Here is a 27,583-nt window from a genome sequence, read left to right on the forward strand (position 1 = left end):
CTACTCAAAGTATATTGAGAGAGAAAAACGCCTTGAATTGGAGAATAGCAAAACCAACCATTAAAATAATTGCTCCTTATAATAAAATTTAGGCGCTATTTATAAAAATTAATCTTCATGCGTGAACAGCCACCACAGGTGGATGATTTTCTTCAAAAGTAAATGGGACCACTATGGAGGTACCCTCTATCCAACAAAAAAAGAATCATCAAAATCGGTTCACAAATACTGGAGTTATCGCGTAACATACATACAAAAAAAACATACAGTCGAATTGAGAACGTACTCCTTTTTTTGAAGTCGGTTAAAAGTAACAAGTAAAATTTTACAGCATTTGTAATGCACCGGCTCAAAATAATAAGTTTAGCAATTTTTCATTTTAAAATGTACCCTTATCGAGGCTTTAGGGTGACTGGTTAGAAGAAACATTTATTTTAATATTCTAAATCATTCACTACAGACATTCAAATATTAAGAGATGTTTGTCAAGGATAGGTGCTGTTTTATAACGTTTTCCACCCTTTAATCAGTCACCTTGTATAAATTTGGTAAAATTCCTTCGCTTTATTTAATAAAATTACCTTAGTTTAAGATCCTCGCTAGGCTATAAAATATTTTTTCGATTCCACGTAACATTAATGAACTCTGTTAGCATTTGGCTCATTTGTTTTTTTCAGTCAACCTTCGCCCATTGGAAGACTAACGAAAATTTTTTTGACATTTCCACCACATGCATAGTTTTCTAAATCTACACAAGTCCACACAACGTGTATACGTACAGGATGCCAGGTATTTTAAAAACGATTACTTTTTATTTAGAAAAAAATTCCACACAACCGATTTTGTTAATGACTATTTTCATTTAATGGTAGTTGTGTTATACGAGGAACGATTTCACAATTCATAGAGAAGAGTCTCTTTAGTAAAATAGTTTATTATGCTACTACTAGATGGCGCTAATTTAATTTCCTTTGTGAAATCGGCCCTTGATGTTTTCGTCTCTATATTATATCTAATTTGGGTTAGAAGAATCTTCTCTTAAAATTTATATTATGTACTGGTATTAAACCTCTATAGTTATTATCTATTACAATAATTTACTGAACTGTTGACAATATTTTCTTTCAAATGATTTCAATCTACATACAGAGAAGGATTAAAAAATGGATGCAGTGAACCCTGCTTGCCGTAAGTCTCTAGAAAGGCAAATTAAAGATTAGGCGTTAAAAATTTAGTGATTATAATGGAGTTTTTACAGATGAGCTTTGGAACAATCCTTAAGTAAGTAGTAAGTAGCTGTTTACTTTTGTGCACTGCTGTAAAAAACTCGCACTAAATACATTAAGTACGTATACACTGCCACCAAGCGCATTCTATAAATAACGGTTAAAAACTGCGTTAACGCGTTACAACACTAACGTTAACACTTAGAACAGTTTTGCCGGCGCTATATAAGAGTTTCTTTCCCTCCGAACTTGTATATCTCCTCATGAGCACAATTATTTTGGACACTAGTGTTTTGTGTGGGGGGAGGATCGCGCGGGGGACGCTCTCTCTTCTTCGGCTGTTGCTCTGCATACTAGTTTTTCGAAGTCAGTATTGTTACAAACTCTGAAACCAAAAAGAAAAGTAGTCAGATTAATAAATGTTATTGCAAATGCAGTTGTACATTTAGATATAATTGAAGAATTGGGACCAACAAGGGCATTCGGCACCCAACGCCCGTTTTGATGTTATTGCATCAAAATATCGCACTGTTAATACAATAGTGTATTAACTCAAAAAGTGGACTTTCTTAGAATCGTTGAAAAACGAATTGCTCACTTCCCGCGAAATATCATTAAAATTAATGTATGTTATAGTTTATTATAGACACTTAACCAATTTCTCAAATGTATTTAAAAATAAAATGGAACAAATAATTTAGTATTTTTGTATAAGGATTATTTTGGCCAGAACTAGCTCACATAAAGTGTGTCTCATTTTGAGTTAATTGGATATCTTTTGATTATTTCTTACAATATTCTAACGACTGTTTTTTTATGTAAAGATAATCAAATTTGACGTTCAGTAACGATAAAGTATTAAATTTCACAATTTTTTTGAGTTACACCACAATTGTAACAGCAGTGCAATATGTAAAGCACTATTTATAATCTTGTGACAAAAACTAATTTCGATGGCGTAAGATTCATTCATTTAGAAGTGGCCTATACCCAGCAATAGGTGTAAACGGGTAAGATGAGCTCCGCCCTTATTGCATAGATTAATGTACGTTTGAATTTCGGACACGACCCTCAGTTTGTAAAAACCTTTTAAGAGTTATTTCATCCTCAACCTGGAGTATTTAGGAGGCCAGGAGACCTGCTGAGATTATTCTGACTGATTCATTTCAATCCAGCGTATTTAATGAATAATTAAAAATAGGTGCGTTTAAAATATTTTCAATGTAACTTTTAAATAAGACTGATTCACATAAGAATCTAAAGTTATTATTTATTTCCATAAAAACCAATAATAAAACAAATGACCCATTAATTGGTTTGGTGCAACAAGAGCGGATAACACAAGGAATTTTTTTTTGTTTTCAAATGTTTCTAATTGTTTTATAATAATAATAACACATGAACCTTTTAACTAAATCATAGGACAAATAAATAATAAGAGTCTTACGCTTTATTTTAAATTTTCTTGAATCTCATTTTTACGTGTTACATCCAATGCTCCAATTGTAAATTTTTGTTTTCGTCCAGGGAAGTACTGCGACCATATTTCTATTTCTACCGCCAAGAAGTAATGTGAGTATGACTGCGTTCCGGTTTTAAAGATTTGGCGAAATTATAAGTACCTATATGGAACTTGTCAACTTATGTATCACACATCTTTGCGATCTAAATAATTTAAATAAAAAGTTGTATTGGAACGACGGGGCTGATCGCAATGTACGATCGATACGGTATCCTACTTTACAGATATCACCAACTCCTAGACTAACGGTTTATCGCGGTAGTTTCAAATTTGCTGCATCTAAGTGTTGGAATGATTTGCCTCCTCCAATAAGGAATTTGAAGTCTTCTTACACTTTCAAAAGGAAATGCAGGCTTTGGTTACTTTCAAAGCAAAGTTCTGCTAGTAATTGGATGTAGTGTCGTCCAGCGGATTTATGCATATTTTTATTTTTGTTCTTTATTTATTTATCTATTTATATATATATTATAATTTTTCACTATTTATTGTTATTATGTGTGCAGTTCATCCTTATCTATACTTTATCTATACTTCATGTATTTTGAAATGAAATATTTTATGTGGGTTTGGTACCATTATGACAATGTAATCATAGCTTTAAGTTTAAATTGTATACTTTAGTCATTTTACTGGAGCTTGTCGAGACACGTCAGAATTATTATATTATTAATATTACAGAATTAAATGTAGCGTTTCACCAAAAAGGTAAAGTCTGAAAAACAGCTCAAGCTGAGACTTTTGCCTTTTTATCTACATGTGTAACTTCAGATTATGTTATTTAAGGCTAAATTATTATTTAATGTAGATAAATAAAGCTCTTATTATTATTATTATTATTATTATTATTATTATTAAAGCTCTGAGCGACAATGCAACTGTTATGGCCAGGCGTGTTGTTTACCACCCGGCGCACAACTTGTTCGTTCCATCACATGGTACTATAAAAAGAAAAATGCTAAATTGAAACGGCTGAACAAGGCATTCATATTTTTACACTGGCGTCACAGTCATTTATGAATTGTTATGTATGTTAAGAAGAATAGTATTTTTTTAGGAAGTGATAGACAATAACGTTAATACGAGAAATAAAAATACACTAGCTGTTTTAGCCTCGTCTTCTTAGGGTAAATAAAATTATATATGGGTGCTTTATTTGTGGTGAAGTTTCGCTTACTCCGCTCATCGCTGTATGCTTAGTTCATAAATTTTTCATTGAAAAATAAACTGACTTCAAAAGTTTGCTTAACGGTACAACATTTTGTATTTTCTTTTCTGTTTGTCATGGTGGCGGTGATTTGTTGATTACATGTATTGTGTCAAGTGAAAAGTCGACTGTTATTTGTGGAAAATAATTAGTAGTTTGTAATAGCCGAAACGAACCCGGAACAGCGTCAGGCACCACCTCGAGTATATACCCTTTCAAACAAAAAAATAATTTTCAAAATCGGTGCACAAATAATGGAGAAATTGGTGAATACACGGACATGCCTACAAAATTTGAGGATTTCCTTCGATTTTCATGGGATTTCCTCATCAGATTCTGACTTGGCGACAATGGGACCACCACGAGAATGCACCCTTTTAAACAAAAAAATAATTTTCAAAATCAGTCCACAATTGACGGAGATATCTGAAAACATACATAAACATACTATACATACAGCCGAACGTATACCTCCTCCATTTTTTTTCAAGTCGGTTAATTACTTAGTAGTAAGTACTGCGTTATTGTTTAAAGGCACTGAAAATTGTCGGTAGACGACGATTTTATTTATTAATAATAATAATAATAATCATTTATTTAAGATCATTGATCCACTTCGTTAGTAACAATCAAAAACTTAGGACTATGTTAGTAAATTATACTTAATAAAATAATTAAAATAGAAACGCTTAAAAATAAATAATAGAAATTAACAATAGGTATGCATAATTAGAATTCATGTCACCAGCCCTTCTTGGTGACATGAATTCTGGTCCAATGGCACAATATCGGACACGCTACATCCTCCGATATGGTGTTCAGAAGGCTGTTACCGCTGCCACGCATCCTGCTCATGGTCGACGAAATGCGTTTCCGTACAACTGCGTCAAAACCGTCTGTACGCGCCTTTGCAAACATGCCGGACGCACTACAGAACGGGGGCAGCCGCAACAGCATTCTGAAGGTGTTATTATACTGGACCTTCAGGGCATTGAAGGATTTCTGCGTATAATTAACCCACAGGCCGCAGGTGTACAATGTCTGGCAGTAGGCCTTAAAAAGAGTTAATTTGACCTCATTCATACACCGTGCAAACCTGCGATCCAACATATTGCACCTTACCGTCAATGCCCTGCGCTCCCTATCCAGCTCTAAGTTATCTGTGAGCGCATCAGTCACCCAGTGACCCAGGTATTTAAACTGCTTCACTTGCTTGAGAGGAGCACCATCTAGTGTAATAGGTGGAACAGTGTTATACGTTTTCATGCCCGCCTTGAAACTAGCAGCTCACTTTTCTTAACATTATACCTGAGTCCAAGGGCCACCGCATTTTGTCCGCATTGCTCACAGATTTTCAACAACCTCCTCAAGGCACCGACTGAGGGGACTATTACATCAAAGAATTCGTTATTAAGTTTCGTTAGAAATCCATTAGAAATGGTTGTGATCCTCATAATAATTGTAGCTGTAAAAAACTCACCATCGTAGTTGACCATGCCATCACCATCAAGGTCAGCCTCACGGATCATATCGTCGACCTCTTCCTCGCTGAGCCTCTCTCCAAGGTTAGTCATCACATGGCGCAGCTCCACCGATGATATCAGCCCATCATTGTTCTTGTCGAATACCCTGGAATACAGATATAATGCGCTTTAAATTTCGCTGATAGGATTGAATATGAAGATACCTGACGGTAATGCTGGTAGACTTTTATGGTCAACGTTCCCTGTAAATTGCTGAGCCAAGGAAATAGTGCTATATCATGAACTAATAACAATTATACTAACTTCTATGATCAGTTTTAGTTTAGTTTGTGGCCCAAAATTAAGCCACATTCTTATTACTGTTGCTTAAGTTTTAAGCGACTCAGAATGATATTCCTTTCTTTGTTTCAAGATTAGTCGGTATATAAGTATGTTGACGTTATACCTGAAAGCCTCTCTAAGCTCGTCTTCTCCATCAGCCCCGCGCATCTTCTTGGACATCATTTGGAGAAACTCATTGAACTCGATGGTGCCATTGCCGTCTTGATCCACTTCTTTCACCATATCTCGGAGCTCCGTCTCTGTAATAACCCAATATTATATTAATTAAGTACTTGTATTTTATATTTCCAATACAACGACTTCAATGAGTCTTTTCGTATACCGTCCATTCCTCGCAAAAAAGTATTTCGACGACCTCAGTGGCCAAACGGTTCACATTGTGGGCGCTGGACGCAATTCCCGACAGAACCAATTTGTGAAATTATCTTTTCCAAATTGGTTCTGGTTTAGGCGTTCTGGAAAATGCCCCACGGTAAATTCCGTTGCTCTGGTAGTCATAGTATAGGGAATCCCCTAGTTAGAGACCAAGCAATATAATTATCATTAATCAACATTATTACGTGTAATGTGTGCAACTTTCGTACTGCTGTAGGCTTTCCTCGCAGGGTACGTGAGAGTTGTTACTATACGTGGGGCCCACTATAAGTTTCCAGAATGAATAAGAAAAAAATACTATAAGTGGCCAGAAATGAATTTCTTATTTCTCAAAATATTCTCCGTTAGCGTTAATGCACGTTTCATACGAATGAACCAATTTAGAAAAATCTCTGAAACATATTTTTTATTCTCTTCGACAGCCTCTTCAGGTGATGAAAATCGTTGACCGCGTAACTGGTTCTTAATTTTTGGAAATAAATAAAAGTCAAAAGGTGCCAGGTCGGGACTGTACGCAGGATGGTTCATAAGATCAACGTTGTTCACCTTGAAAAATTCATTTGTGCGTCTGGCCTTGTGAGAGCTGGCATTATCGTGGTGCAAGATGATAAGGCGTTTACGGTTATTTTTACGGAGTTTGTCAATAACTTCACCAAATGGTAACAAATGGTCGTGTACCAATCACTATTCACGGTACAACGATTCTCCAAAGCAGCAGTAGCCACGTGTCCAGTTTTATTAAAAAAAGAAGCAATCATCCGCTTAGAGTCACGCGCGCCACTTTGGTTGGTTTCGGCTCATCTCGAAAGACCCATACGCTCGATTGCTACTTTGTTTTGGGATCGTAACTATAAATCCCTGTTTCGTCACCTGTTACTATGTCCCACGCCAAATTTGATGCCCCTTCGTTGAATCTGGTAAGCATGGCATTGTACATTTTTTGAGCCTCAGTCAAATTGTGTGGGACCGAGAGCACAGCTTTTTCACACCCTCATGTTTGTATAGTATTGATTGTATTTGACTCATGCCTAAAGATGCCCGAATCGCATGGTATGTCACATGCCTGTCTGTTTTGATCATACGGCGCACAGAATCGATGTTTTTGTTGTTCACAGCAGTGGACGGGTGACCATCACGAAATTCGTCATTGAGATTCACACGACTGCGTTTGAATTCTGCAAACCAGCTATAAATAGTCGTCTTGCATGGTGCATTATCGCCAAAAGCAGTTTGAAGCCGAGGGAAGCTCCGCTGAGCTGTTAAATTACACTTAAAGCCGTAGAAAATCATACTACGAAAATTTTCACGAGTTAAATCCATGGTGATGTAGACAACCAATTTCTAAAATGACCCCACAATCTAAAAACAAGTGACAGTCAGATGAAACAAACTGTATTCTGCAGCCAAAGAGCTCTATTTTCAAACGTTGTAATTACTTTTGAAATATTGTTTATGTAAGTGGCCAGTTCCGAAAACTTATAGTGCGCCCTATGTAATATATGTGGTCTAAAGCACACTTGCACTAAGTGCATAATTTCTATATTTTTTGTTTCTATATTTTTGCACAATCACCTTAAATGATTTTAGTACTAGAATGTTACGAGCACAAACATAATAAACAAATAAATAAATAAATAATAAATAACGCACACACTCAACATAGCCCCGCACTAGGGAAACCTGTGTCGCGGGTGCCATGGACACAGACATAGACAACCACGAATTACACCCAAACTCACGAGAGATATAAATGTAGGCCATATAAATATTTCTCCCGACCCGGGCATCGAACCTGGGACCTCTGCATGGCAGTCCGGCATGGTAACCGTTCGGCCACGAAGGCAGTTCATAATTGCGTACTATTGGATAATTTTAACTACCTAAAGTATTAAGCGCTACACAATATGTCTACTCAAATGTGCCAAGTGCATGGCTTTCGTTTTAATTCATCGATAAGCAAGCTTGGTGTCAGAGCCATTAAGTTATAAAGTAAATTAATACCTAATAGTTACACTATTTTATAAATGCTATAAATCAGTCATACATAGCAAGTTGTTTCTGGAATTCGAAGTCAAACTTTCAAATTGCTCTACTGTAAAATTTCCAAAACTGTAGTTAGTACAAGTGTATGCTAGGCCATCGATATCGTATGACTAAACCTATATATCTCGAGGTTAATGACAGAATAGTAAGATGGTTGGATCGTGATTGCTTGGCTTAAACTCCGTGAAATGGAAATTCCTTATGCTAGGATTGAGGTCAGGTACGTAAAATTAACCAACAAAATCCAATGGTGGTAATTGGGGGCAATTGCCTAAGGCAATTATGTGAGGTGCGAAAGCTAAGGTCCCAAATGTCGCTGGAGCTAACATGAACTATACAAAACTATATAAAATGTAATTTTGAACAATAAGGATTATAATTTATCCGAAAATACGGAGCGGACTAATGGACCATTATAAAAAGAGCTCTTTATTTTTATTATCTTTCTTCGTGACAATAACGTCTAAACTTTTGCCATTGTTTGTAACAAAATGCTTTATTTCGATGACTTACAATGCCTAGCATAATATTTGTTAAGTACGTTTGGTTTTTATTATCTGTTTTAGGCCTTATTACCTACTTTTCAATAATACCAATCTACTATATAAATTAAATAATAGTGGTAAATGAGATACATTCAGCGTCTATATATATATTAGGTTTGTCATCATGAAACTTAAGAGTTATACTCTTGTCGTTGGAGCATCTTCCAGTCACCTCTCTTATAAGCCAGATCCTTGACCTCCTTATACGATACGATATCGGCCTTTTTCTTTATTTGGTCTATGTAATTGCGCCTAGGTCGACCTCTTCCCCTCTTCCCCTAGATTTGTAATGTTGAAAAATAAACAAATATCGTATCTTTGCAAAAATAGGTAATAAAAAATACAAACAGATAATAAAAACGAAACGAACTCATCAAATATTAAAATTAAAAAAAGAGTCTCCAATCTTCGGTCGAAACGTTTCGAAAAGGTTAGGGATGGCTCATTTTACCGGTCGAGGACAGTAGGCATTGGTAAAAATTCATGAAATCACATTCATCGCTGAACGCAAATTGAAACGTCTCACGTTACTGCTACTCATTTTGTATTCAGCCAAATATTTTTTCGCTCTTTTTTCTGATGAATAATTCAGTATTGCGTAAGGACGAGCAGAGTGGACGGAATGCTAGTTTTTCAGAACGAAAATGGCGCATTATAACCTACTTTCCCTGAAGCTATGATATCTTTAAACCTTTACATTTGCGGTATATCAAAGTCCTGTTTTCACACAAAAGTGTTTGAGTTCTACTATTCAAGTAACAATAACGCGGTATGATAGTTTTAATTTTAATTGTAATTTTTGTTTTCGTCTAAAATCGTTAATGACAATCTTAAATAGCAAAAAATAGACAAATTCAAACATATGTATATCAACGTATTTACTATATGTAAATCAAACACTATGATTGATCAGACACTACATAATTTGCGAAAAAAAAACTTTTCATTCTATCTTCAAGCAAATTTTTTTGAATATTTCATTTAAAACTAAATTATTCATTTCCTTTGGGTATTACACTTGTATCAAAAGTGAAAAAAGGTTTACAATAATAAAATGTATCGATACTTTACTGCTTTATACGAAAACTATTACATCACTAAACCAAGTGTTATCATCAAGTGTACCTTAATTTCGTCGTGCTGATAATCGGCGCCGTGGCTTAGTTGGTTAAAGCGCCTGTCTAGTAAACAGGAGATCGTGAGTTCGAATCTCGCCGGGGCCTACTGAATCTTTTGTTATATTGTTGATGAATATTTTTTACGTTCAGACGTTTTTTTATTTCTTTTTTAACTGAGGACAGTAATATCGTGTATTTTATGAAAATGGACCTAACTATATTTTCAATAAATAGGAATGTACTAGTGTAGAATTGGCAATGTTTCCAAAGTAATTTACACGCTACTTGAGAAATATCTAGAAATACCGACTGAAATGATTTAAATGATTTTAATGTTTGCTCTACTAATAACGGATTTATTTTAGAATGCACGTCTATTTACTGTAAGTGGGTAATTATTAAGGTTAGTACATAATATCTTGCTTACTATTAAGTATCTAATCTAGCTATAAAATTTTGATAGTATGTCGAATATAGTATCTCGGATTTTTAACTAAAAATTACCAACTTAATTTATAAAGCCAGGTATTCATTACTTCTCATTCTTACGAACGCGGCGGCGGATTCGGGCGCTCGGGTCTTGGGTTCTTCCCTTTCACAGTGCCGCAGCAGTTAAGAGCGGGTAGATCCACACGTCGGAATCGCAAACAGACGCTAGACGCTAGACCAAGCACTATGAAAGGTACGGGCGAACCGAGCCAAAAGATAGGTCTACAATCTACACGCGCACTCGCGTCCGCGCCCGCCTCAACACAGGCGCCGCCGGCGCGAGCGGCCACTGTGAACACAACGAGCGTTCACATATCGACTCATCCGAAGAACAGAGTCCGATGTGATTATATAGTGAAAATAGAATAGGTACGTTACGAGAACAATTTCGTTATTCAAATTAAGGCCTATGTAAAGATGTTTTGAGAATTTGTATACCTTATTTCGTTTCGGATATACAAAATCGAACAACGGTCGATCTGACATCCACAGCGAAGAAGAACGAACGAAATGTACTATGTCCTGAGAACAAGTAGTCTTACACATAGATCTTTGTCTACGGATGAGTCGATATATTTGATTTACACGCACCAGCGCCCACCGCCACTCCTAGTAAGACGTAAATGCCATTTTCCACTAAGCGACTTGCCGCGATTCTCTTTTATTTCAGAGGCACGGCCGCGTCAGTAGGTGTTTTATAATGACTTATTTGAATAAATAAGATACACGCGCAGCCACCTACCCGCGACTGGCCGTCCAGATGACAGATACAGTAACGAGGTTTAGTATGTACTTGTACGCGTGAAATAGTCTTTACTCGCTAGAATGAGTACCTGGTTATCGTCGGCTCACTGCGAACCGCACGTAGTTCGCGAGCGAAACACGTACACACTATGATTTTTAGTAACATAACATGCAACGGTTACGGTCACAGCTCGCTAGTGAGTACCCGGCTTTATAGATTACAAAATTGGTACTAGTAGAGCTCCTTCTTAAAGAATTCGTCCAGAAAAGTATTGCAACTTTACCTATTTCTGTCGCCTAGCAATAATGTGAGCATTACTGCATTTCGGTGTTGAAGGTTATGTAGGGTGCTAATGAAATTACAAGAATATGGGACTTGTCTATTTATGTCTCAGGGTGACAGGCGCAGAGGTAGTGCTCCTCAGATCTTTGCGATTAAAAACTCTGAGTGGCACTCCATTTGCCAAGGACAGACGTGTCGCTACCAACAGGCGCCATAAATAAAACCACTGTCACTTTAGAAAATAATGTTGCAATGTTTATAGTTATAGATTTGGTTCCGCTCTTTACGAACTCACTGTAAAAGAAACTTTTAGATTATTTATTGTTAATCTGTTAAACAACGATTCATGTACCTGTAGTGCATACTTTTATCATTTTCCTTTTATCAAATGCTTGATTTAATGTATAAAGAAAGTTAATACCCACAATACATGAAGAATATATTATCTCATTGATCTACCAAATGTTTGTTTTTTTTTTTTTTTAACCGACTTCAAAAAAGGAGGAGGTTCTCAATTCGACTGTATGTTCTTTTCTTTTCTTTCTTTTTTGTATGTATGTTACGCGACAACTCCGGTATTTGTGAACCGATTTTCATGATTCTTTTCTTGTTGGAAAGGGGGTACTTCCATAGTGGTCCCATTTCATTTTGAAGAAAATCATCCACCTCGAAGGGTGGCTGTTCACACATGAAGATTCATTTTTATAAATAGCGCCTAACTTTAATTTAGGAGCAATTACTTTAATAGTTCATTTTGCTATTTCTCCCATTTAAGGCGTTTTTCTCTCAATATACTTTGAGTAGTGTCGTAGTGAGAACCTATTTTTATTATCTCCAGTGTCAAGTCCTGTATAGTGGCGAACTAGGGGATATTTCAATAAAACTTAGCAAATAGCCGTAATTCCACGTACTTTTGAGGTCGGTTTTTTAGTACTCTGTATCAGTACTTATATTATTTTGTTTTACTTTTCCTTTATTTTATTTATTCTTTCTTTTTGTCCATTTTTGTATTGTAGCGTTGCAATAAATGGTTGCTATTCTATTCTATTTTAAATGAGTTAGTGAATCTATCTTTTAAGCCTATAATATTATAATACTGGCCTATTCACTCTACTACTAAGATCGATGTCTTTTACGCATTATGGCGAAAAAGTCATTCACTCTGTTCAAGGCAAACATGCCAAATGCACGTAATGTCATACTCAAATTTAAAAAAGTCATAGACATCGAATTAGAACCTGCCACTCAAGATTGTGCTATATTTACCAGCAGTAGAGCTCCTTGTGAAGGCCTGTGATATCACCAGCACCCTTACCCTTCAAAAGCGAAACGCAGTAATGCTCACAGTACTGCTTGGCGGCAGAAATAGGTAAGGGGGCAATACTTCCCTGGACGAACTCTTTCACAAGGAGCTCTACTGCTATTAAATTTCTGTCGCCAGGGAGACTCAGCATTACCGTGTTTCGTTTTTAAAGGCGCTGGTGAAATTACAGGCACTTGGGACTTTTCATCTTATGTCTCAGGGTGATGCTCAGATCACATAGGAGTGTCGCTTATCAACAGGAGCACGACTTCCTTATCCCATTACTCCCATCATAAAAAACTTTTTTTTTAATAACCTCAAGTGACATGGGACGAACAAGTCGTGCGCCTGATGACAAGCCACACGCCTGTCCATAACAGTTACAGTGCCACTCAGTGGTTTAAATTGCAAAGATCTAAGGTACACTACAACTGCGCTCGTCACCCTGACACATAACTTGACAAGTCCCATGTGTTTGTAATTTTACCAGAGACCTGATCGTATAATTCGAAAGGCAGTCTGATGTTGAATTTGAAACAAGTGACTACGTTTCAGAATGTTTAGGTTATGACGTGATTGGTTGTTGTTCCAGGGGAAGACATCTTTCTTATATTTAAAAGGTGCATAAATAGTGAACGCCATCCAGACTTATGCGAAGCTTTTTGTTAAACCTTCTACGTCTTATTTAAAATTAAAAACTCGATGTGGCGGGACAAAATAAACGGAGTCATTGTGCAATGTTTATTATTAGATTGTTTATTATTCTTAGTGCCTGATGCTTGGCAGTGATTCGGCAGTTATCATGATGAGTTATGTTGTGTCTATGATATTTTGTTTGGTATTTTTTTCAACCAAATTCATCTTTAAAATGTTTAGGAAAATGTACAAATTTTTTTTTTCTTTTTTATGATATTGTTATTGTACTAAATCATTTGAGTAAGCGAATTTGATTTTTTTATGAGATCAAATGACAAGACGAACAAGTCACCTACCTGGTGGTAAGTTAAACGCCTGTCCATATCAGTTGCAGTACCACTCGGAGCTTTCAATCACAAAGATCTGAGTGTCACTGTCACTGTACGTAGGGCGCATTATAAGTTTCCGGAATGAATAACAAAAAAAATATTATGAATGGTCAGAAATGAATTAATTGTTTCTCAAAATATTTTCCGTTAGCGTTAATTCACTTTTTCATACTAATGAACCAATTTTTGCCACTCCTCCGTGACAATCTCTGAAACATATTTTTCATACTCTTCGACAGCCTCTTCAGGTGATGAAAATCGTTGATCGCGTAACGGGTTTTTGGAAATAAATGAAAGTCGCGAGGTGCCAGGTCGGGACTGTACGCGGGATGGCTCATAAGGTCAACGTTGTTCTCCTTTAAAAATTCATTTATCTGTCTGGCCGTGTGAGTACTGGCAAGGGAATGGTCGTGTACCAATAACTATTCACGGGACAACGATTCTCCAAAGCAACAGTAGCCACGTGTCCAGTTTTATTAAAAAAAGAAGCAATCATCCGCTTAGAGGCACTTTGCACGCGCGCCACTTTGGTTGGTTTCGGCTCATCTCGAAAGACCCATACGCGCGATTGCTGCTTTGTTTTGGGATCGTAACTATAAATCCATGTTTCGTCACCTGTTACTATTTTCCACACCAAATTTGACGTGCCTTCGTTGAATCTGGTAAGCATGGCATTGCACCAAGTGACGCGATCCGTTTTCTGAGCCTCAGTCAAATTGTGTGGGATCCACCGAGAGCACAGGTTTTTCACACCCAAATGTTTGTGTAGTATTGATTGTATTTAATTCATGTCTATGCCTAAACATGCCCGAATCTCATGGTAGGTATGTCACATGACTGTCTGTTTTGATCATACGGCGCACAGCATCGATATTTTTGTTGTTCACAGCAGTGGACGGGCGACCATCACGAAATTCGTCACTGAGATTCATACGACCGCGTTTGAGTTCTGCAAACCAGCTATAAATAGTCGTCTTGCATGGTGCTTCATCGCCAAAAGCAGTTTCAAGCCAAGCGAAGCTTCGCTGAGCTGTTAAGTTACACTTAGATTCGTAGAAAATCATACTACGAAAATTTTCACGAGTTAAATCCATGATGATGTAGACAACCAATTTCTAAAATGACGCCACTACGTAAAAACTAGTGACAGTCAGATGAAACAAATTGTATTCTACAGCCAAAGAGCTATATTCTCCAATGTTGTAATTACTTTTTGAATATTGTTCATGTACAACTAATACAACTAAGTCGCTGCCACTCGCCATAAATAAGGAATATTATAACAATATCAAAGTCTTACTTACGACACCTATCAATAAAAACCGCGTTCAAACCACAAGATGGACTATTCGGTATCATCTTACCTATTCTATGTAGTATTCAAGTTATATATTTTAATAATCAATGCATTGAATAACAGCCATTGTGACAGGTGGGATAAGAACCAAACAGAGTGCAAGCCATTTCAGAAGAAATTACGTCCATTATCTTTATCCAGGGCGTTAAGTCAAAATAACGAAATTGTATTGGTTGCCGAAACACAGGGCGTTTACGCTCCAATTTGGTTAAAATAAAATAAATAAATAACAGTCATAGGCTTACGCACTGGCATTTAAAACTCAGCTTAGCATTTTAGGGAAGCAACTAATTATAACACGTCGATGATTCTCCAAAGTTATTAAGTTACTCCTGGGTGTTGACCTGGAAAGCTGGAAAGCTCTAGACAGAAAAAAGTGTCTATTTACGTTCACTTAAACCTAGTTTACAGTCAGTTTACTGGGGAACTCCATTGAATCAAAATAATTGATTGTGCTAGGAGACCCCACTCTTCTATGTTAGGGTTCTATGTCACCAGGTAAGTTACTTTTATAGTGTGTTATGTTAAGAATAAAGTATTTTTTTAATGCATCCTCTGTAAACACAAACTACACCTATGCGATCCCGAGTTCTTTTCATGTATTATATTAAGAGTGGTTTTATAGGCGATTGCATCGATACAAACGCGCGATTTCATCGATGTAATCGCCTACGAATCCCAAGTTTAGCGGTGCAATCGCGTGTTTGTAGCGGTGCAGTGGCGTGCTTGCATCGGTTTTGCATCGCTGCTTAAAATTGCGCGTGTGTGTAAAGGTAGACGATTAACGACTGTAGTACTGTCACTTACAGTAGATCGCAACTGTAAGTGACTGTAACGATCTACTGTATCGCATTTGCATCGCTGCTAAAGTCGCCATGTGTCACCGCTCTAAATTATATTAAGCCTCTGGAATTCATTTGAACCGAGTTTCAATGCTTCCATATTTCCCAAGCATGGTACACTCAAATAAAACGCACGAGGCTATTGAAATTTTCACCCACGTGATGCATCAGGGAAACAATTATCTTGCGTATTATCGCATTATTTTGCACTTCTCCTGCTACTTCAGAGCGGTAACAAGCTCTATGATAACGTGCTAAGAAACTTGCAACGTGTAAGCGTTTATAACATCGCCTACATAACTGAGCGTAAGAAAATTTAAAGTAATCGAATATTACAGTCTGTCTTTTTTGGCAACGGAGTAAAATGACAGTTTATTGCACACAAGTATAGCCCGCTTGAGAGCAGCTAGTGATTTCAGTCGATAAAATATTCCATTGACTATCGACTGAATATTTGTCACGTTTATGGAATAAATAGCCGAACTTATTTCATTCCAATTAGCCTCGACCCATTATTCATTCAATTAGTGAGTTCGAGTTCATTTGAATTATCAATTTTTGTAAGTTCATACATACATACACTGTATTTAGAAAAATACCAAGAGGAGACATATCTTAAAGTTTTTCATTTTAATTTAATATAGATAATCAAATCCGGCTATTCTTGTTAAAATGTATAAATGAATAAAAATTGATCTCGATACTAGTAGGCCAAGTGTCAAAATAAGAATAAAGAAGGCAATAACGTAATAAGTAATCATTAGAACGTCTGCGGCATGTTCGGCAAAATTTTACAACAACATATCGATAAAACAATCGACAACAACTACGTATCTATTTCAAATTTTATGAAAACCGGCAACTCTAAGGGTCGTATTCCAGAACTCTACTCCCAACACAACTTCTACTTCCGGCACACCCGCGTCAAAGCTCAATGCAAAATAAAGTAGTTTCGAATTGACGATATACTAAGTAAAAGTATAAATTTTTATTTTCGTTTTATTAAAACTTTTTAATCAGCTAGCCCGTGCAATATTAGTTATAAATCTAAAAACTTAAAGATGCGACTCGCATTTGATTATATTTTTTTCGATAATGAATTGAGATTTGACCTCACTATTGTAATCTGGCAATACGGCTATCATAGCGTGCCGGTACTATAGTGCTAGATTAAGTTATCTACAACAGAGAGCCGAACTAATCAGGCGGAAGTACGTGTACTTGTAGTTCAAGTTCGTTACAAATTGCCGAATTTATCAGCAGCTAATTACTCATTCTAATTACTTTATGAGTAATTGGAATGAGTACCTTACGCAAGTGCGCAAATCCAGTCTTGTATAGAGTATTGCAGCCACCTGTGAGATGGCTCAGGGAAATACAAATTAAAAACTTTAGGCTTGGTTGAATTCAGAGCCAGGAGACTTAGGGTCGTATTCTAGAACTCTACTCAACACTCAAGTCAGGACTTGAGTATTGCAGTGAGCACTGAAAATCATACTCAAGTCCTTGCCATTAGGGTCGTATTTCCAGTGCTTGAAATCATTCTCAAGTCTGCTCAAATCCTGATTTGAACATTGAGTAGAGTTCTGGAATACGACCCTGAGAACGTCATTTTACTCCGTCTTCAAAAAAAAAAAAACTATACGTACCAGAAGGTCTTTGCCCGAGAGAGCGCATCACGACGCCAAGCTCAGCCATCGTGATGGTCCCATCTTCATCCTTGTCGAATAGCATGAAAGCTTCTTTGAACTCTGCAAAAAACAAAGGTTGGTTATGCAACCTGCCCTTAAAGTTTTTGTAGGACGACTGTTCCAATGAGTTGCGTGCCATAGTTCATTAAAAGAAACGTGAAAATTCATTGATTTTGATATAACGATAAAAGCGGTGAACTTTTTGCGTCGTACAAAAATCGGAATGTTGTAAGCATGCTGCTACTTTAGAAATATATCTATATAAGAATATCGACCCTTAAATTTCAATTTACGTACTTAAAAATATAATATAAGCGGAATTAAGTACGAAACGAGAGAAAATCAATCGGTTATTCAGTGTTAACAATAATTTCCAGTTGTTATTTCAGCACAAACTATTGCAGATAATGTCTCTGTGAATATGTGTACTAATTTATTTTGTTATTTTGCGTGAAGTGACTGTTTGTTGTTACATGTTTGTTGTTACATCACATTTGTGATGAATAAACGTTTTATCTAGGTCGTATCTAACTAAATCATTGCAAAAATAAAAAAATGTACATTCATTTATTTCTCCATTACCACACAAAAAATATATGAAGACCTGAAAATGAACGCTTCCTTCTGGTTGCTATAGTTCTCGAACTTTTCCCCGTTTTTCTGTCGTTTAGAGACATTTGTTCGCCTTCGTCAACTACAATGTTGCCATTGAAGGGCAGTTTCCTAACTTTTGCTTTGTGGCTTCTGAATGTCGTCATTACGGTAAAGTGCCTTATTGTGGCATTTTTGAATGAGCCGGCTTTCAAGAGTTCCGCTGGTAATAAAGTTATATAAACTTGACGCGAGAGTATCAGGATTTTCTTTTAAAAAAGACCCCAATAATACCCAAGCGAAACGAAAAAAACGTTCCAATTGCCACTGGAACGTTTAATAATTTCTAAATACAATTTTGGTATGACTTAATAGCGCGCTACAGAAAATACTCAAAAACGGTTTAACTTCATCTAACGGCATCTTGTCTAAACTACGTGTGTTGTTATCTTAATAGACGTCTTAACAATAATGTTTTCCACGTCGGATTTTGAATTTAATATTTACTGATTACGTTATATTTAGAACAAAATCTTTTATTTTATTCAAGAATACATTTAAAATTATTTCGTTATTATGACAGCGTAATGTGTATAACCTGCTAAAAATGCAACAGTAAAAAGTATGTCCCACACGATAGTCATCCTGGCGGAATAATGTGCTGAATTTACACAAATTCAAATTCAAAATAATCTTTATTTATGAAATATTAGTAAGCATTAGTAATAATCGTCTCTATGGTTAAACTCTACCGCTCATTCGTAAGGCCGATTCCCCTGAGAGGAATGAGCAAGAAACTCTAGGGGTTGCTCTTTTTAAATAACATTTACAATATTTTTTTTAAATTTGAAATATCAGAGATCGAGACTACCTCCATGAGCTAAACGGGTACTACCACGGATTTTTGTCATCCAAGTACGCAAAAGTTGTATAATAACCTTTAGTACAAAGTTTTTGTTTCACTATAGTTTTAAACCTCGTGAAAGGCAAATTTTGTATATCAACAGGAATCTTGTTATAGAAGCGTATACATTGTATACATTTATACATTTACATACGTAATATTTATATATGTATACATTTGCTTTACTTAAATGATTTTTTGACTTTGCGAAGGCGACTATCAAGAAAAGCTAGTTTATTTTTATTCCTCGTATTAATGTTATGTCTGTCACTATTTTTCATAAAGAAATTACCATTCCTTTTAACATAAATTACATTTTCATAAATGTACTGTGAGGCTAGTGTAAGTTAATTTAATGTTAATTTCCTTAAACTTATCTCGCAAAGATACTTTGGGTCCCAGATTATAAATTGCCCTAACTGCACGTTTCTGCAGGACAAAGATTCTATTGATATCGGCGGCATTACCCCAAAGCAAAATGCCGTATGTCATTAGACTGTGAAAGTAGCTGAAGTAAACCAATCTAGCGGTTTCGACGTCTGAAAGTTTCCTAATTTTTTTAATCGCGTACACTGCAGAGCCGAGCCGTTTTGATAACTTACTTATATGGGGACCCCATTGCAATTTAGCATCTACCGTTATACCTAGAAATACAACTGTGTCCACAAGATTCAATTTTTCGTTTCTAACTACAATGTTTGTAACCGTCTCTCTAACATTGGGTAATGTAAATTTCACACAATTTTTTTTTTCTCATTAAGAAGTAGGTTATTAACAGCAAACCATTCAACTACTTTAGATATAGCATTGTTCACATCGTCGTAGGAACATTGGTGCCTTTTAACTTTAAATAATAAGGAAGTATCATCAGCAAACAATACTATCTCATGTTTTATACCCTCCATAAGGCTAGGTAAGTCATTAATATAAACTAAAAACAAAAATGGGCCTAGAATTGAACCTTGAGGGACACCCATGCTAATTGCAGACCCTGATGATCTCGTACCGTTAACATCGACGCTCTGCACCCTACCACGCAAATACGATTTAAGAAGGTCGAGATCACGTCCCGCCACACCATAATGGCGAAGTTTCCTGATCAGTGTATCATGGTGCACATAATCAAAAGCCTTGGAAAGGTCCAATACACCAACAGCATCATGTGAGACTTCCCATGCATCAAATATATGATTAATCAACTCTACACCAGCGTCGGTTGTAGAGCGACCCCGAGTGAAACCAAATTGTTTAGGAGACATTAAGTTATTACTATAAAAATCTGATCACATCTGATTTAGAATAATTTTTTCAAATATTTTACTGAGAGTTGGTAGTATTGATAAAGGTCTGAAATTGGTGGGGTCAGAAATACTACCAGATTTGAAAAGTGGTATAACTTTACTTTGCTTCATGAGGTCAGGAAAGACACCATCATCAGACACAGGCTAAGTAAGGCGCAATACAATCAACTATAGAACTAATTACTCTGACCGAAAGATCATCAAGATCAGCAGTATTTTTTATGTTTATAGACTTAAAGGCTTTAACAATATCATTTGGAAATACATGACGGAACCTTAAATTAGTGATACTAACTGCATTATTTTCTTTTAGTAAGGATTCAGCGGCGGTGGGAGATGAATTTAACGACTTAGTAGTCAAAATTGGAATGTCAGTAAAAAAAATTTTACAAATATTTTAGCAACTTCTGCGTGTGTTTACAATTTTGTAATTAAATTTAAAATTAGTTGAAAATCTAAGTTACGAGGTTTGACCCTTCCAGTTTCGCTGTTTATAATATTCCAAGTCGTTTTTACTACATTCGCGCTGCTTTTTATTTTATTATTTATAAACATTGCTTTGGCTGTAACACAAACACGTTTAAACATTTTCGAATATTTCCTAACAAAATCATTAAAACTATAACTAGTGTTATAAGTTCATCGTAAAGATCATATAGCCTTTGTCTACTTTTGTGAATTCCCACAGTCGCCTAATCACTAAATTTCAATTAATTATTAATAGTTATGATTTTGGACCTAAAAACATTATCACGTTCACTTTTCACTGTGTGGAAAACTGAATTATACAATTTATTGGGATCGTTAACGTACGGAATGTCAGTTAGTTTAAGCATTACATTATTTCTATAAGCTTTAAGTCGACCATTATTTATCGGAACACATGTGATATCCTTTTTTGGCATTTTGTCAACAGTTATATTAAAAATGGCCAATTGACCGCAGTGACTGATCACTAGTAATAAATCTATTATAAATAAATTAACTTCTCAAAGTTAATTTATTTATAATAGATTTATTACTAGGTATGGCGTTACTATAAATGTTGTCTAAACAAGTGGCAGTAGTAGAAGTTATTGTAGTAGGCACCAAGAAAAGATTCACAAGATTATAACATTGGAAAAATGATATGAGCCTACTGCTAGCACTGGAATCTTCTAATAAGTTAACATTGAAGTCACCACAAACAGCAATATATTTATTTGGATTATTTAATTTGCCTAAAACTTCATCTAATCTTTTTTCAAATAGTTCGTAAGATGAATGAGGGGGTCTGTACACGCCTAATATAACAAGCGGTTCAAGCTCTATGCAGGATATCTCTATAGTCCGCTCAATAGATAGGCTCACAATATCTGTACGTTCTTTAAATTTTAAATTATTTTTAATAAGAATTAAAGAGCCGCCATGAATAGCTTTTTCTCTGCTGAACGAACTAGCCACCTGGTATTGTTGAAGCTAAACATGAACTGATGTTTTGATAGAAAGTGGTGTTCAGTAATACAAAGAATATCAATATTATTACAGTTAATAAATAATTCTATTTCTAACTCTTTGCCTTTCATGCCTTGAATATTTTGATGCACCAGGTTTAATATACAATTTATTTTATTTCTGTGTGTTTTAGGTTGGTTTTTTACTGTCATTGTGTTGCAAGAGTATCTCTCCGTTGTCTTAACACACTTAACACTTAACACGTATGAACAATTGCTATAAGGGCATAAAAAACTCACTATATTTTTAATTGTCACTATCTTAAAGCATAAATTTTTTGTTTAGAAAAAAAAAACATACCTGCAACTTGCTCTTCCGTAAGGCCATATTCGGACTGTAAAGAGAAAAAACGCATATTAAAACCACTTAAACGTTAAAAATACATCTGAATACTGTTGAATACTCAAGAATTCTGACAAGGAAACTAATAAAACCACAATAGGAAAATAATGAAATTAGTTAGGGAGTTATAATACCTATAGAAGTCGTGAGCCCAGTTTACACATCAGTCTACCACAATATGCTTACTACAGTATTAACAGCGCTTAAAAGTTACAAATATATTGTATATGGTTAAAAATTAAAGATATTATTATTGTTATACTGGCTGCCATAAAAACGTCCCACTACACAAATAAGAAAGCACGTAATGAAGCAAATTTATTTTAATATGGAAAAAATTGCGCTTCAAAAAATTCTGTAACTATAACACACTGTTGACAGAACTGGTCATTTTTGATGAAGAAATTCGTTAATGAAATTTTAATTACGGCATTATAATATATTGTCGAACTGTTTTTTTCTTATAAGTAATATATTTCAAATATACTACATAACATCTTTTTTAAATTAACTTTTTTAAATTTTAAGAATGTTTTGTCAGTATTTTAGTCTAACCTATAGCAACATTCCTCCGTTTAATTGTTTATTATATTAATTTATTATTGTTTGTAGTAATCAGTGAAGATATGGTTGATTTTGCAATTAGTTATGGATATATTTATATTCTAACCACGTATGTAACTTTCTTTCTACAATTATTTCTCATCCCTTTTAGTTTATTAAAATAATAAAAATAGGGTTACCTTTGTACAAATGTCGTATTAACCCCGCCTAACTTATAGACGAATTTCAAATTACTTTTTGCTAAAATTATTTCGTTATCATAAACAGAATAGAAATTTATTTTCTCCCAATGGCTTACAAACGTTACAATGACATTATATACAAGTATAGAGATATAAATACGATCACAAACTCAATGATCTTTTTGTTGTCTCCGTATTCTTACATGAATACTCGATTATTGAAATATAATGCTATAATGAGTATTTCGAATAGATTCATCTTACAACACATTTTTATACCTATAGTTACATACGTTATCGTATTTTATACAATACCATTGACTTTACAATACCTAAATATTCTATACACTGTCTAAAACAATCAGTGAATTCATGAAATAAAGTCTATTACATATACACATGATCTAGATAGTCTATAACGTGCATTAGTCAATGTATAACGATAAATGTAGATGCACAAAGCAATGTGCTAGTACAAAGTGCTTGAGTGTTAAGAATAATATTTTATGCACGTCCAAGTGTCACAATAGTTCCTTATAAAAATAAGTGAGTAATTAAAACAATTGGTAATTACAAATGATATTTGTCTAACCGCTCACGCGATGCGCTCATCCTACCGCAAAATGGCGGCTATTTGGTTTCGCAATTTTTTTTTTTTTTTTTTTTTTATAATAACGCACACACTCAACATAGCCCCGCACTAGGGAAACCCTGTGTCGCGGGTGCCATGGACACACATAGACAACCACAAATTACACCCAAACTCACGAGAGAAATAAATGTAGGCCATACAAATATTTCTCCCGGCCCGGGAATCGAACCTGGGACCTCTGCGTGGCAGTCCGGCATGGTAACCGTTCGGCCACAGAGAAATTAGAAAAGCATTCAGTTTAAATACAAGTTTTTATAAATAAAAATTGTTATTCTGCATTGCTAAATAAATACCCTCCGTACTACCGACAAAAACATCTCAAATAAAATGCAGTAATACACCGCAAATCCTGCACTTAAAAAGCACTAATGAAATTTTTGGTGTACTTGGATAAATATGATAATATTCCGTTTGAGTGGTTCTAACGTTTACCATGAAATTACTCCTTAAAGTATAGTTTATAAACATTTATATTCAGGGTAAACCATTGACTTACAAATAAATGGACGACGGGTCTAATACAAAAACCACGAAAAAAATGTCCCAAGTCAACCTATTCCAAATTTAAATTGTTATGTCATCGCAGTATCGCGCTGTCCGTAGAACAAATGAAAACTAAAGCGGAGTGTCGCGCTCTGTATACGATATTAGCGCCTTACAAGTGCGGACACTTTTTAGCGCGGACCCGACGTCCATATAATTGTAAGTCAATGGGGTAAACTTAAAAACGCTACTTACGGTATGTTTTCAATAACACAACACACACAACAAACAATAACACACACGATTGTCGTGACGTATTTTTGAAGTTGTTTATTTTTTTTTAATGACAGACCCAGGCATTAAAAACTTTATGGTTTGCTAGAGTAGTTACCGAAATAGCAATTAATATTAGTTCTTTTACCTGTTATAACTTCGATATTCGATAAATCGGTATAAAATCATCACCGGCACCTCTAGGTGTGGTATGCGTCTACGGCTGCATGTATCGCGTGAGCGTTTAAGAAGTACTGCCACCTATTTCTGGCGCCAAGCAGTAATGTCAGCATTACTGTGTTCCGGTTTTGAAGGGTAAGAATGCTGTTGAAATTACAAGCACATGGGACTTGTCAACTTATGTATGTCTCAGGGTGACAGGGCAGTGGTATTGCCCGTCAGAACTTTGCGATTTAAAGCTCTGAGTAGCACTGCAACTGTTTTGGACAGGCGTGTAGAAAGTATTCTATACAATAAGTGAATAATACATATAGCCATGAACTTATATATTTCTTTACGATTATCAAGTAATGAAGTGATGAGAAGAACAAGTTCTGCCCCTCCGGTGCAGATCCATAACAGTAAGTGCCACTCAGAGCTTTAAATCGCTAAGACCTGAGAGGCATTGCCACTGCACCCGTCTCTCTGAGACATAAACTTGACTAGTCCCATAGGTTCACAAGCACCCTTCCCTTCAAAACCTGAACGCAGTAATGCTCATATTTCTGTTTGGCGGCAGAAATAGTCTATGGCGGCAATTCCCTGGATGGACTCCTTCCAAAGGAGTTCTATTGCTGCTTAAATATTTTACAAGACATTTTTAAGTAATACTAGAATATTATTTGTAATTTTGACGTCTTCTGCGTCCTTATCAATGAAAATTATTTAATTAAAACAATAAAATTAACTGCCTAAGTGGCCGAAAAGTGGCATGCTGGTCTGCCATGCAGAGGTCCCGGGTTTGATTCCCGGCCCGGGAGAAATATTTGTATGGCCTACGTATTTTATTTCTCTCGTGAGTTTGGGCGTAATTTGTGCTTGTCTATTTGTGTGTCCATGGCACCCGCGACTCAGGGTTTCCCTAGTGCGGAACTATGAGTATGTGGGTTATTTATTATTATAAAAAACCATAAAACCCTTATTTTTAAAAGGCTCTAGAATAAAATATATACAAAAAAAAACATACCGAAACATGTCTAGCTAAATCTTTAGTCAGTCTCCTCAGTCTTCTGTACTCTTTGTTATAAATTTCATCTGTCGCCACTGTTTTAGCCATTATTTTCACCGTATATTCAGTTACGACGAAGGATGCACAGAACACTGCTATGAAAACCTTACGATTAATTTATTTTAATAAAGTCCACGTCTTTTGTTTTCCTTTAACTGTAAAACAAAAGAATTCTTTTAAATAGAACGACAAACACTTTTTGTTTTTAATACGTCAACATAAAAAACCATAAAAAGAACACCTTCCGGCACGCTGTAGATTTTATTTCTAAAATGCCGTACGTTATCAAACTGGTCGGTAATAACAAGCGCACGACAATGTCAGTGTTGTCAAGTTCGAATGTAGAACTCTATATTTAAATTAGACTTTTTGCGCGGTAAAACGTATTGTCTGTCCGATCTACAATGACCGCAACCTAGTTTATAGCAACAGTGGTGTCAGAATTTAGTGATGTAATCAAAGTTTTACACAATGCATTGTCAAAGAGAAGTATTGATAATATCCATCGTAATTTACCTCACGTTTGTCAAACATAGTATAGGAATTCGAAATAATAACTATTGTGAAGTGTGTACAAGAATATTTATATATCCAGTATTTCATTGTTTTGAAAAGTGCAGTCACTTGAATGAATGAAGAAATCAGTGTTGTCATGTTACACGTACGGAAAATTATTTAATAGGTACATGTTCGCTATACGTATAGCAGGGCTATAAGAGCTTGTAAAAACGTGGACACTGTGAAACGAATTCAATTTAATGCTTTCCGTCATTTTGCTTGGCACGCGAGTAATATTTGAGCAAGTTAGTTTTGGCGGGAAAATTAAGGTCTCATCAACATTACACAGAGAAGCTTCCATTTATACTACACTTTATATGATTTCACACCTTGTAATGAAAGAAATAAAAACGTTCTTTGCTGAAAAAATCATGTACCTATATCACTGGCTGTTTAATAACGGTGCTAGATAAAAGTTATTATTCTTTTGACCTAGAGTTAATTTATAGCGGAAGCTGTTTTTATAAATAAAATTTTAACTTGTGTACATTTTTAAATTCATTAAAAGCGCCATCTATTGAAATTTGTTTGTACTTGAACGAAGTAACGTGGTGATGAAAAATTTTGTAGAGCTGAATTTACAATTAGTTTAATAAAGTGCCAAAAGGTAGCGCTGTACATTTTGTAATAGATTTTTGTGAAAATGTCCTCGGAATTTGCATAATTATGTGTTGATTAAGTATTATAATTAAGGTACTTATACTTCAGACTAATTACGAATTTTTTTAAACATCGTAACGCTGGTGTAAATTTCATTCTATATTCATTATAAATTCATCGCCTCAGTGGCCCAACGGTTTGCAATGTGAACGCTAAATATAAGGTCTCTGGTTCGATTACCGGTAGGGCCACTTGCACTGTAGGAAATTAGCTTTTTTAATTTGGTTCTAGTTTGGGTGTAGTGGTAGTGGCACGGAGTGAATTGCTCTGGTACACGAAATGTCCTATTTTGAGGACAGATAATTGCTGTGATTGTCTAGCACATTATTTAAACGTATGTATGTGATGAATTTTGATAATTGAGTAAAGACAGACAATAGAAGAAGTAAGAAGAACATGCTTACAAAAAGGAACATATTTTTCCTGTTAAATATATAGATCTAGACCTATAATACTGTCTGATATCACATTAAACAATACTTTTTCAAATGTCTACAAGTAACTACTGTACCTACGTAACGCGATGGCTATACATTGGACATTATACTAATTTCGGATCTCAATTGAGTCCATTAGACCCGTGATCATGGGACTCGTAAAGAGTCCAAAACGTTGGTTATAAAATATAAATATACGCAATTTAGTTCCGAAAAAATAGACTCCGAAGAATTACAACTACGACAAATACTTAATTCCAAAAGCTTTATGCCTACAGCATTATAACTATACCGATTCAGTATATTTATATTTTTTTATGA

The 27,583-nt window shown here is 35.4% G+C and overlaps 1 protein-coding gene and 1 non-coding gene across 2 annotated transcripts in view; one reads left to right on the forward strand and one right to left on the reverse strand.

The window, feature by feature from the left end:
- Positions 1–206: 206 nt before the first annotated feature.
- Positions 207–27,583, reverse strand: part of LOC113235962 (calmodulin-A-like) — a 42,195-nt gene continuing 14,818 nt past the window's right edge. Inside the window, exons 4-8 of the mRNA XM_026471885.1 lie at positions 22,184–22,217; positions 17,552–17,653; positions 5,882–6,017; positions 5,433–5,581; positions 207–1,611 (exon numbers count right to left, since the gene is read on the reverse strand). Coding sequence (XP_026327670.1) covers positions 1,580–1,611; positions 5,433–5,581; positions 5,882–6,017; positions 17,552–17,653; positions 22,184–22,217 — 453 coding nt within the window. The 3' untranslated portion in view covers positions 207–1,579. The remainder of the gene's footprint in view (positions 1,612–5,432; positions 5,582–5,881; positions 6,018–17,551; positions 17,654–22,183; positions 22,218–27,583) is intronic.
- On the forward strand, positions 9,891–9,964 carry Trnat-agu. The gene has a single exon. It is a non-coding gene; the product is annotated as a tRNA-Thr (tRNA).

This window comes from Hyposmocoma kahamanoa, unplaced genomic scaffold, assembly GCF_003589595.1.
Source record: "Hyposmocoma kahamanoa isolate Upper Pololo Valley unplaced genomic scaffold, ASM358959v1 88, whole genome shotgun sequence".
Classification (NCBI taxonomy): Eukaryota; Metazoa; Arthropoda; class Insecta; order Lepidoptera; family Cosmopterigidae; genus Hyposmocoma; species Hyposmocoma kahamanoa.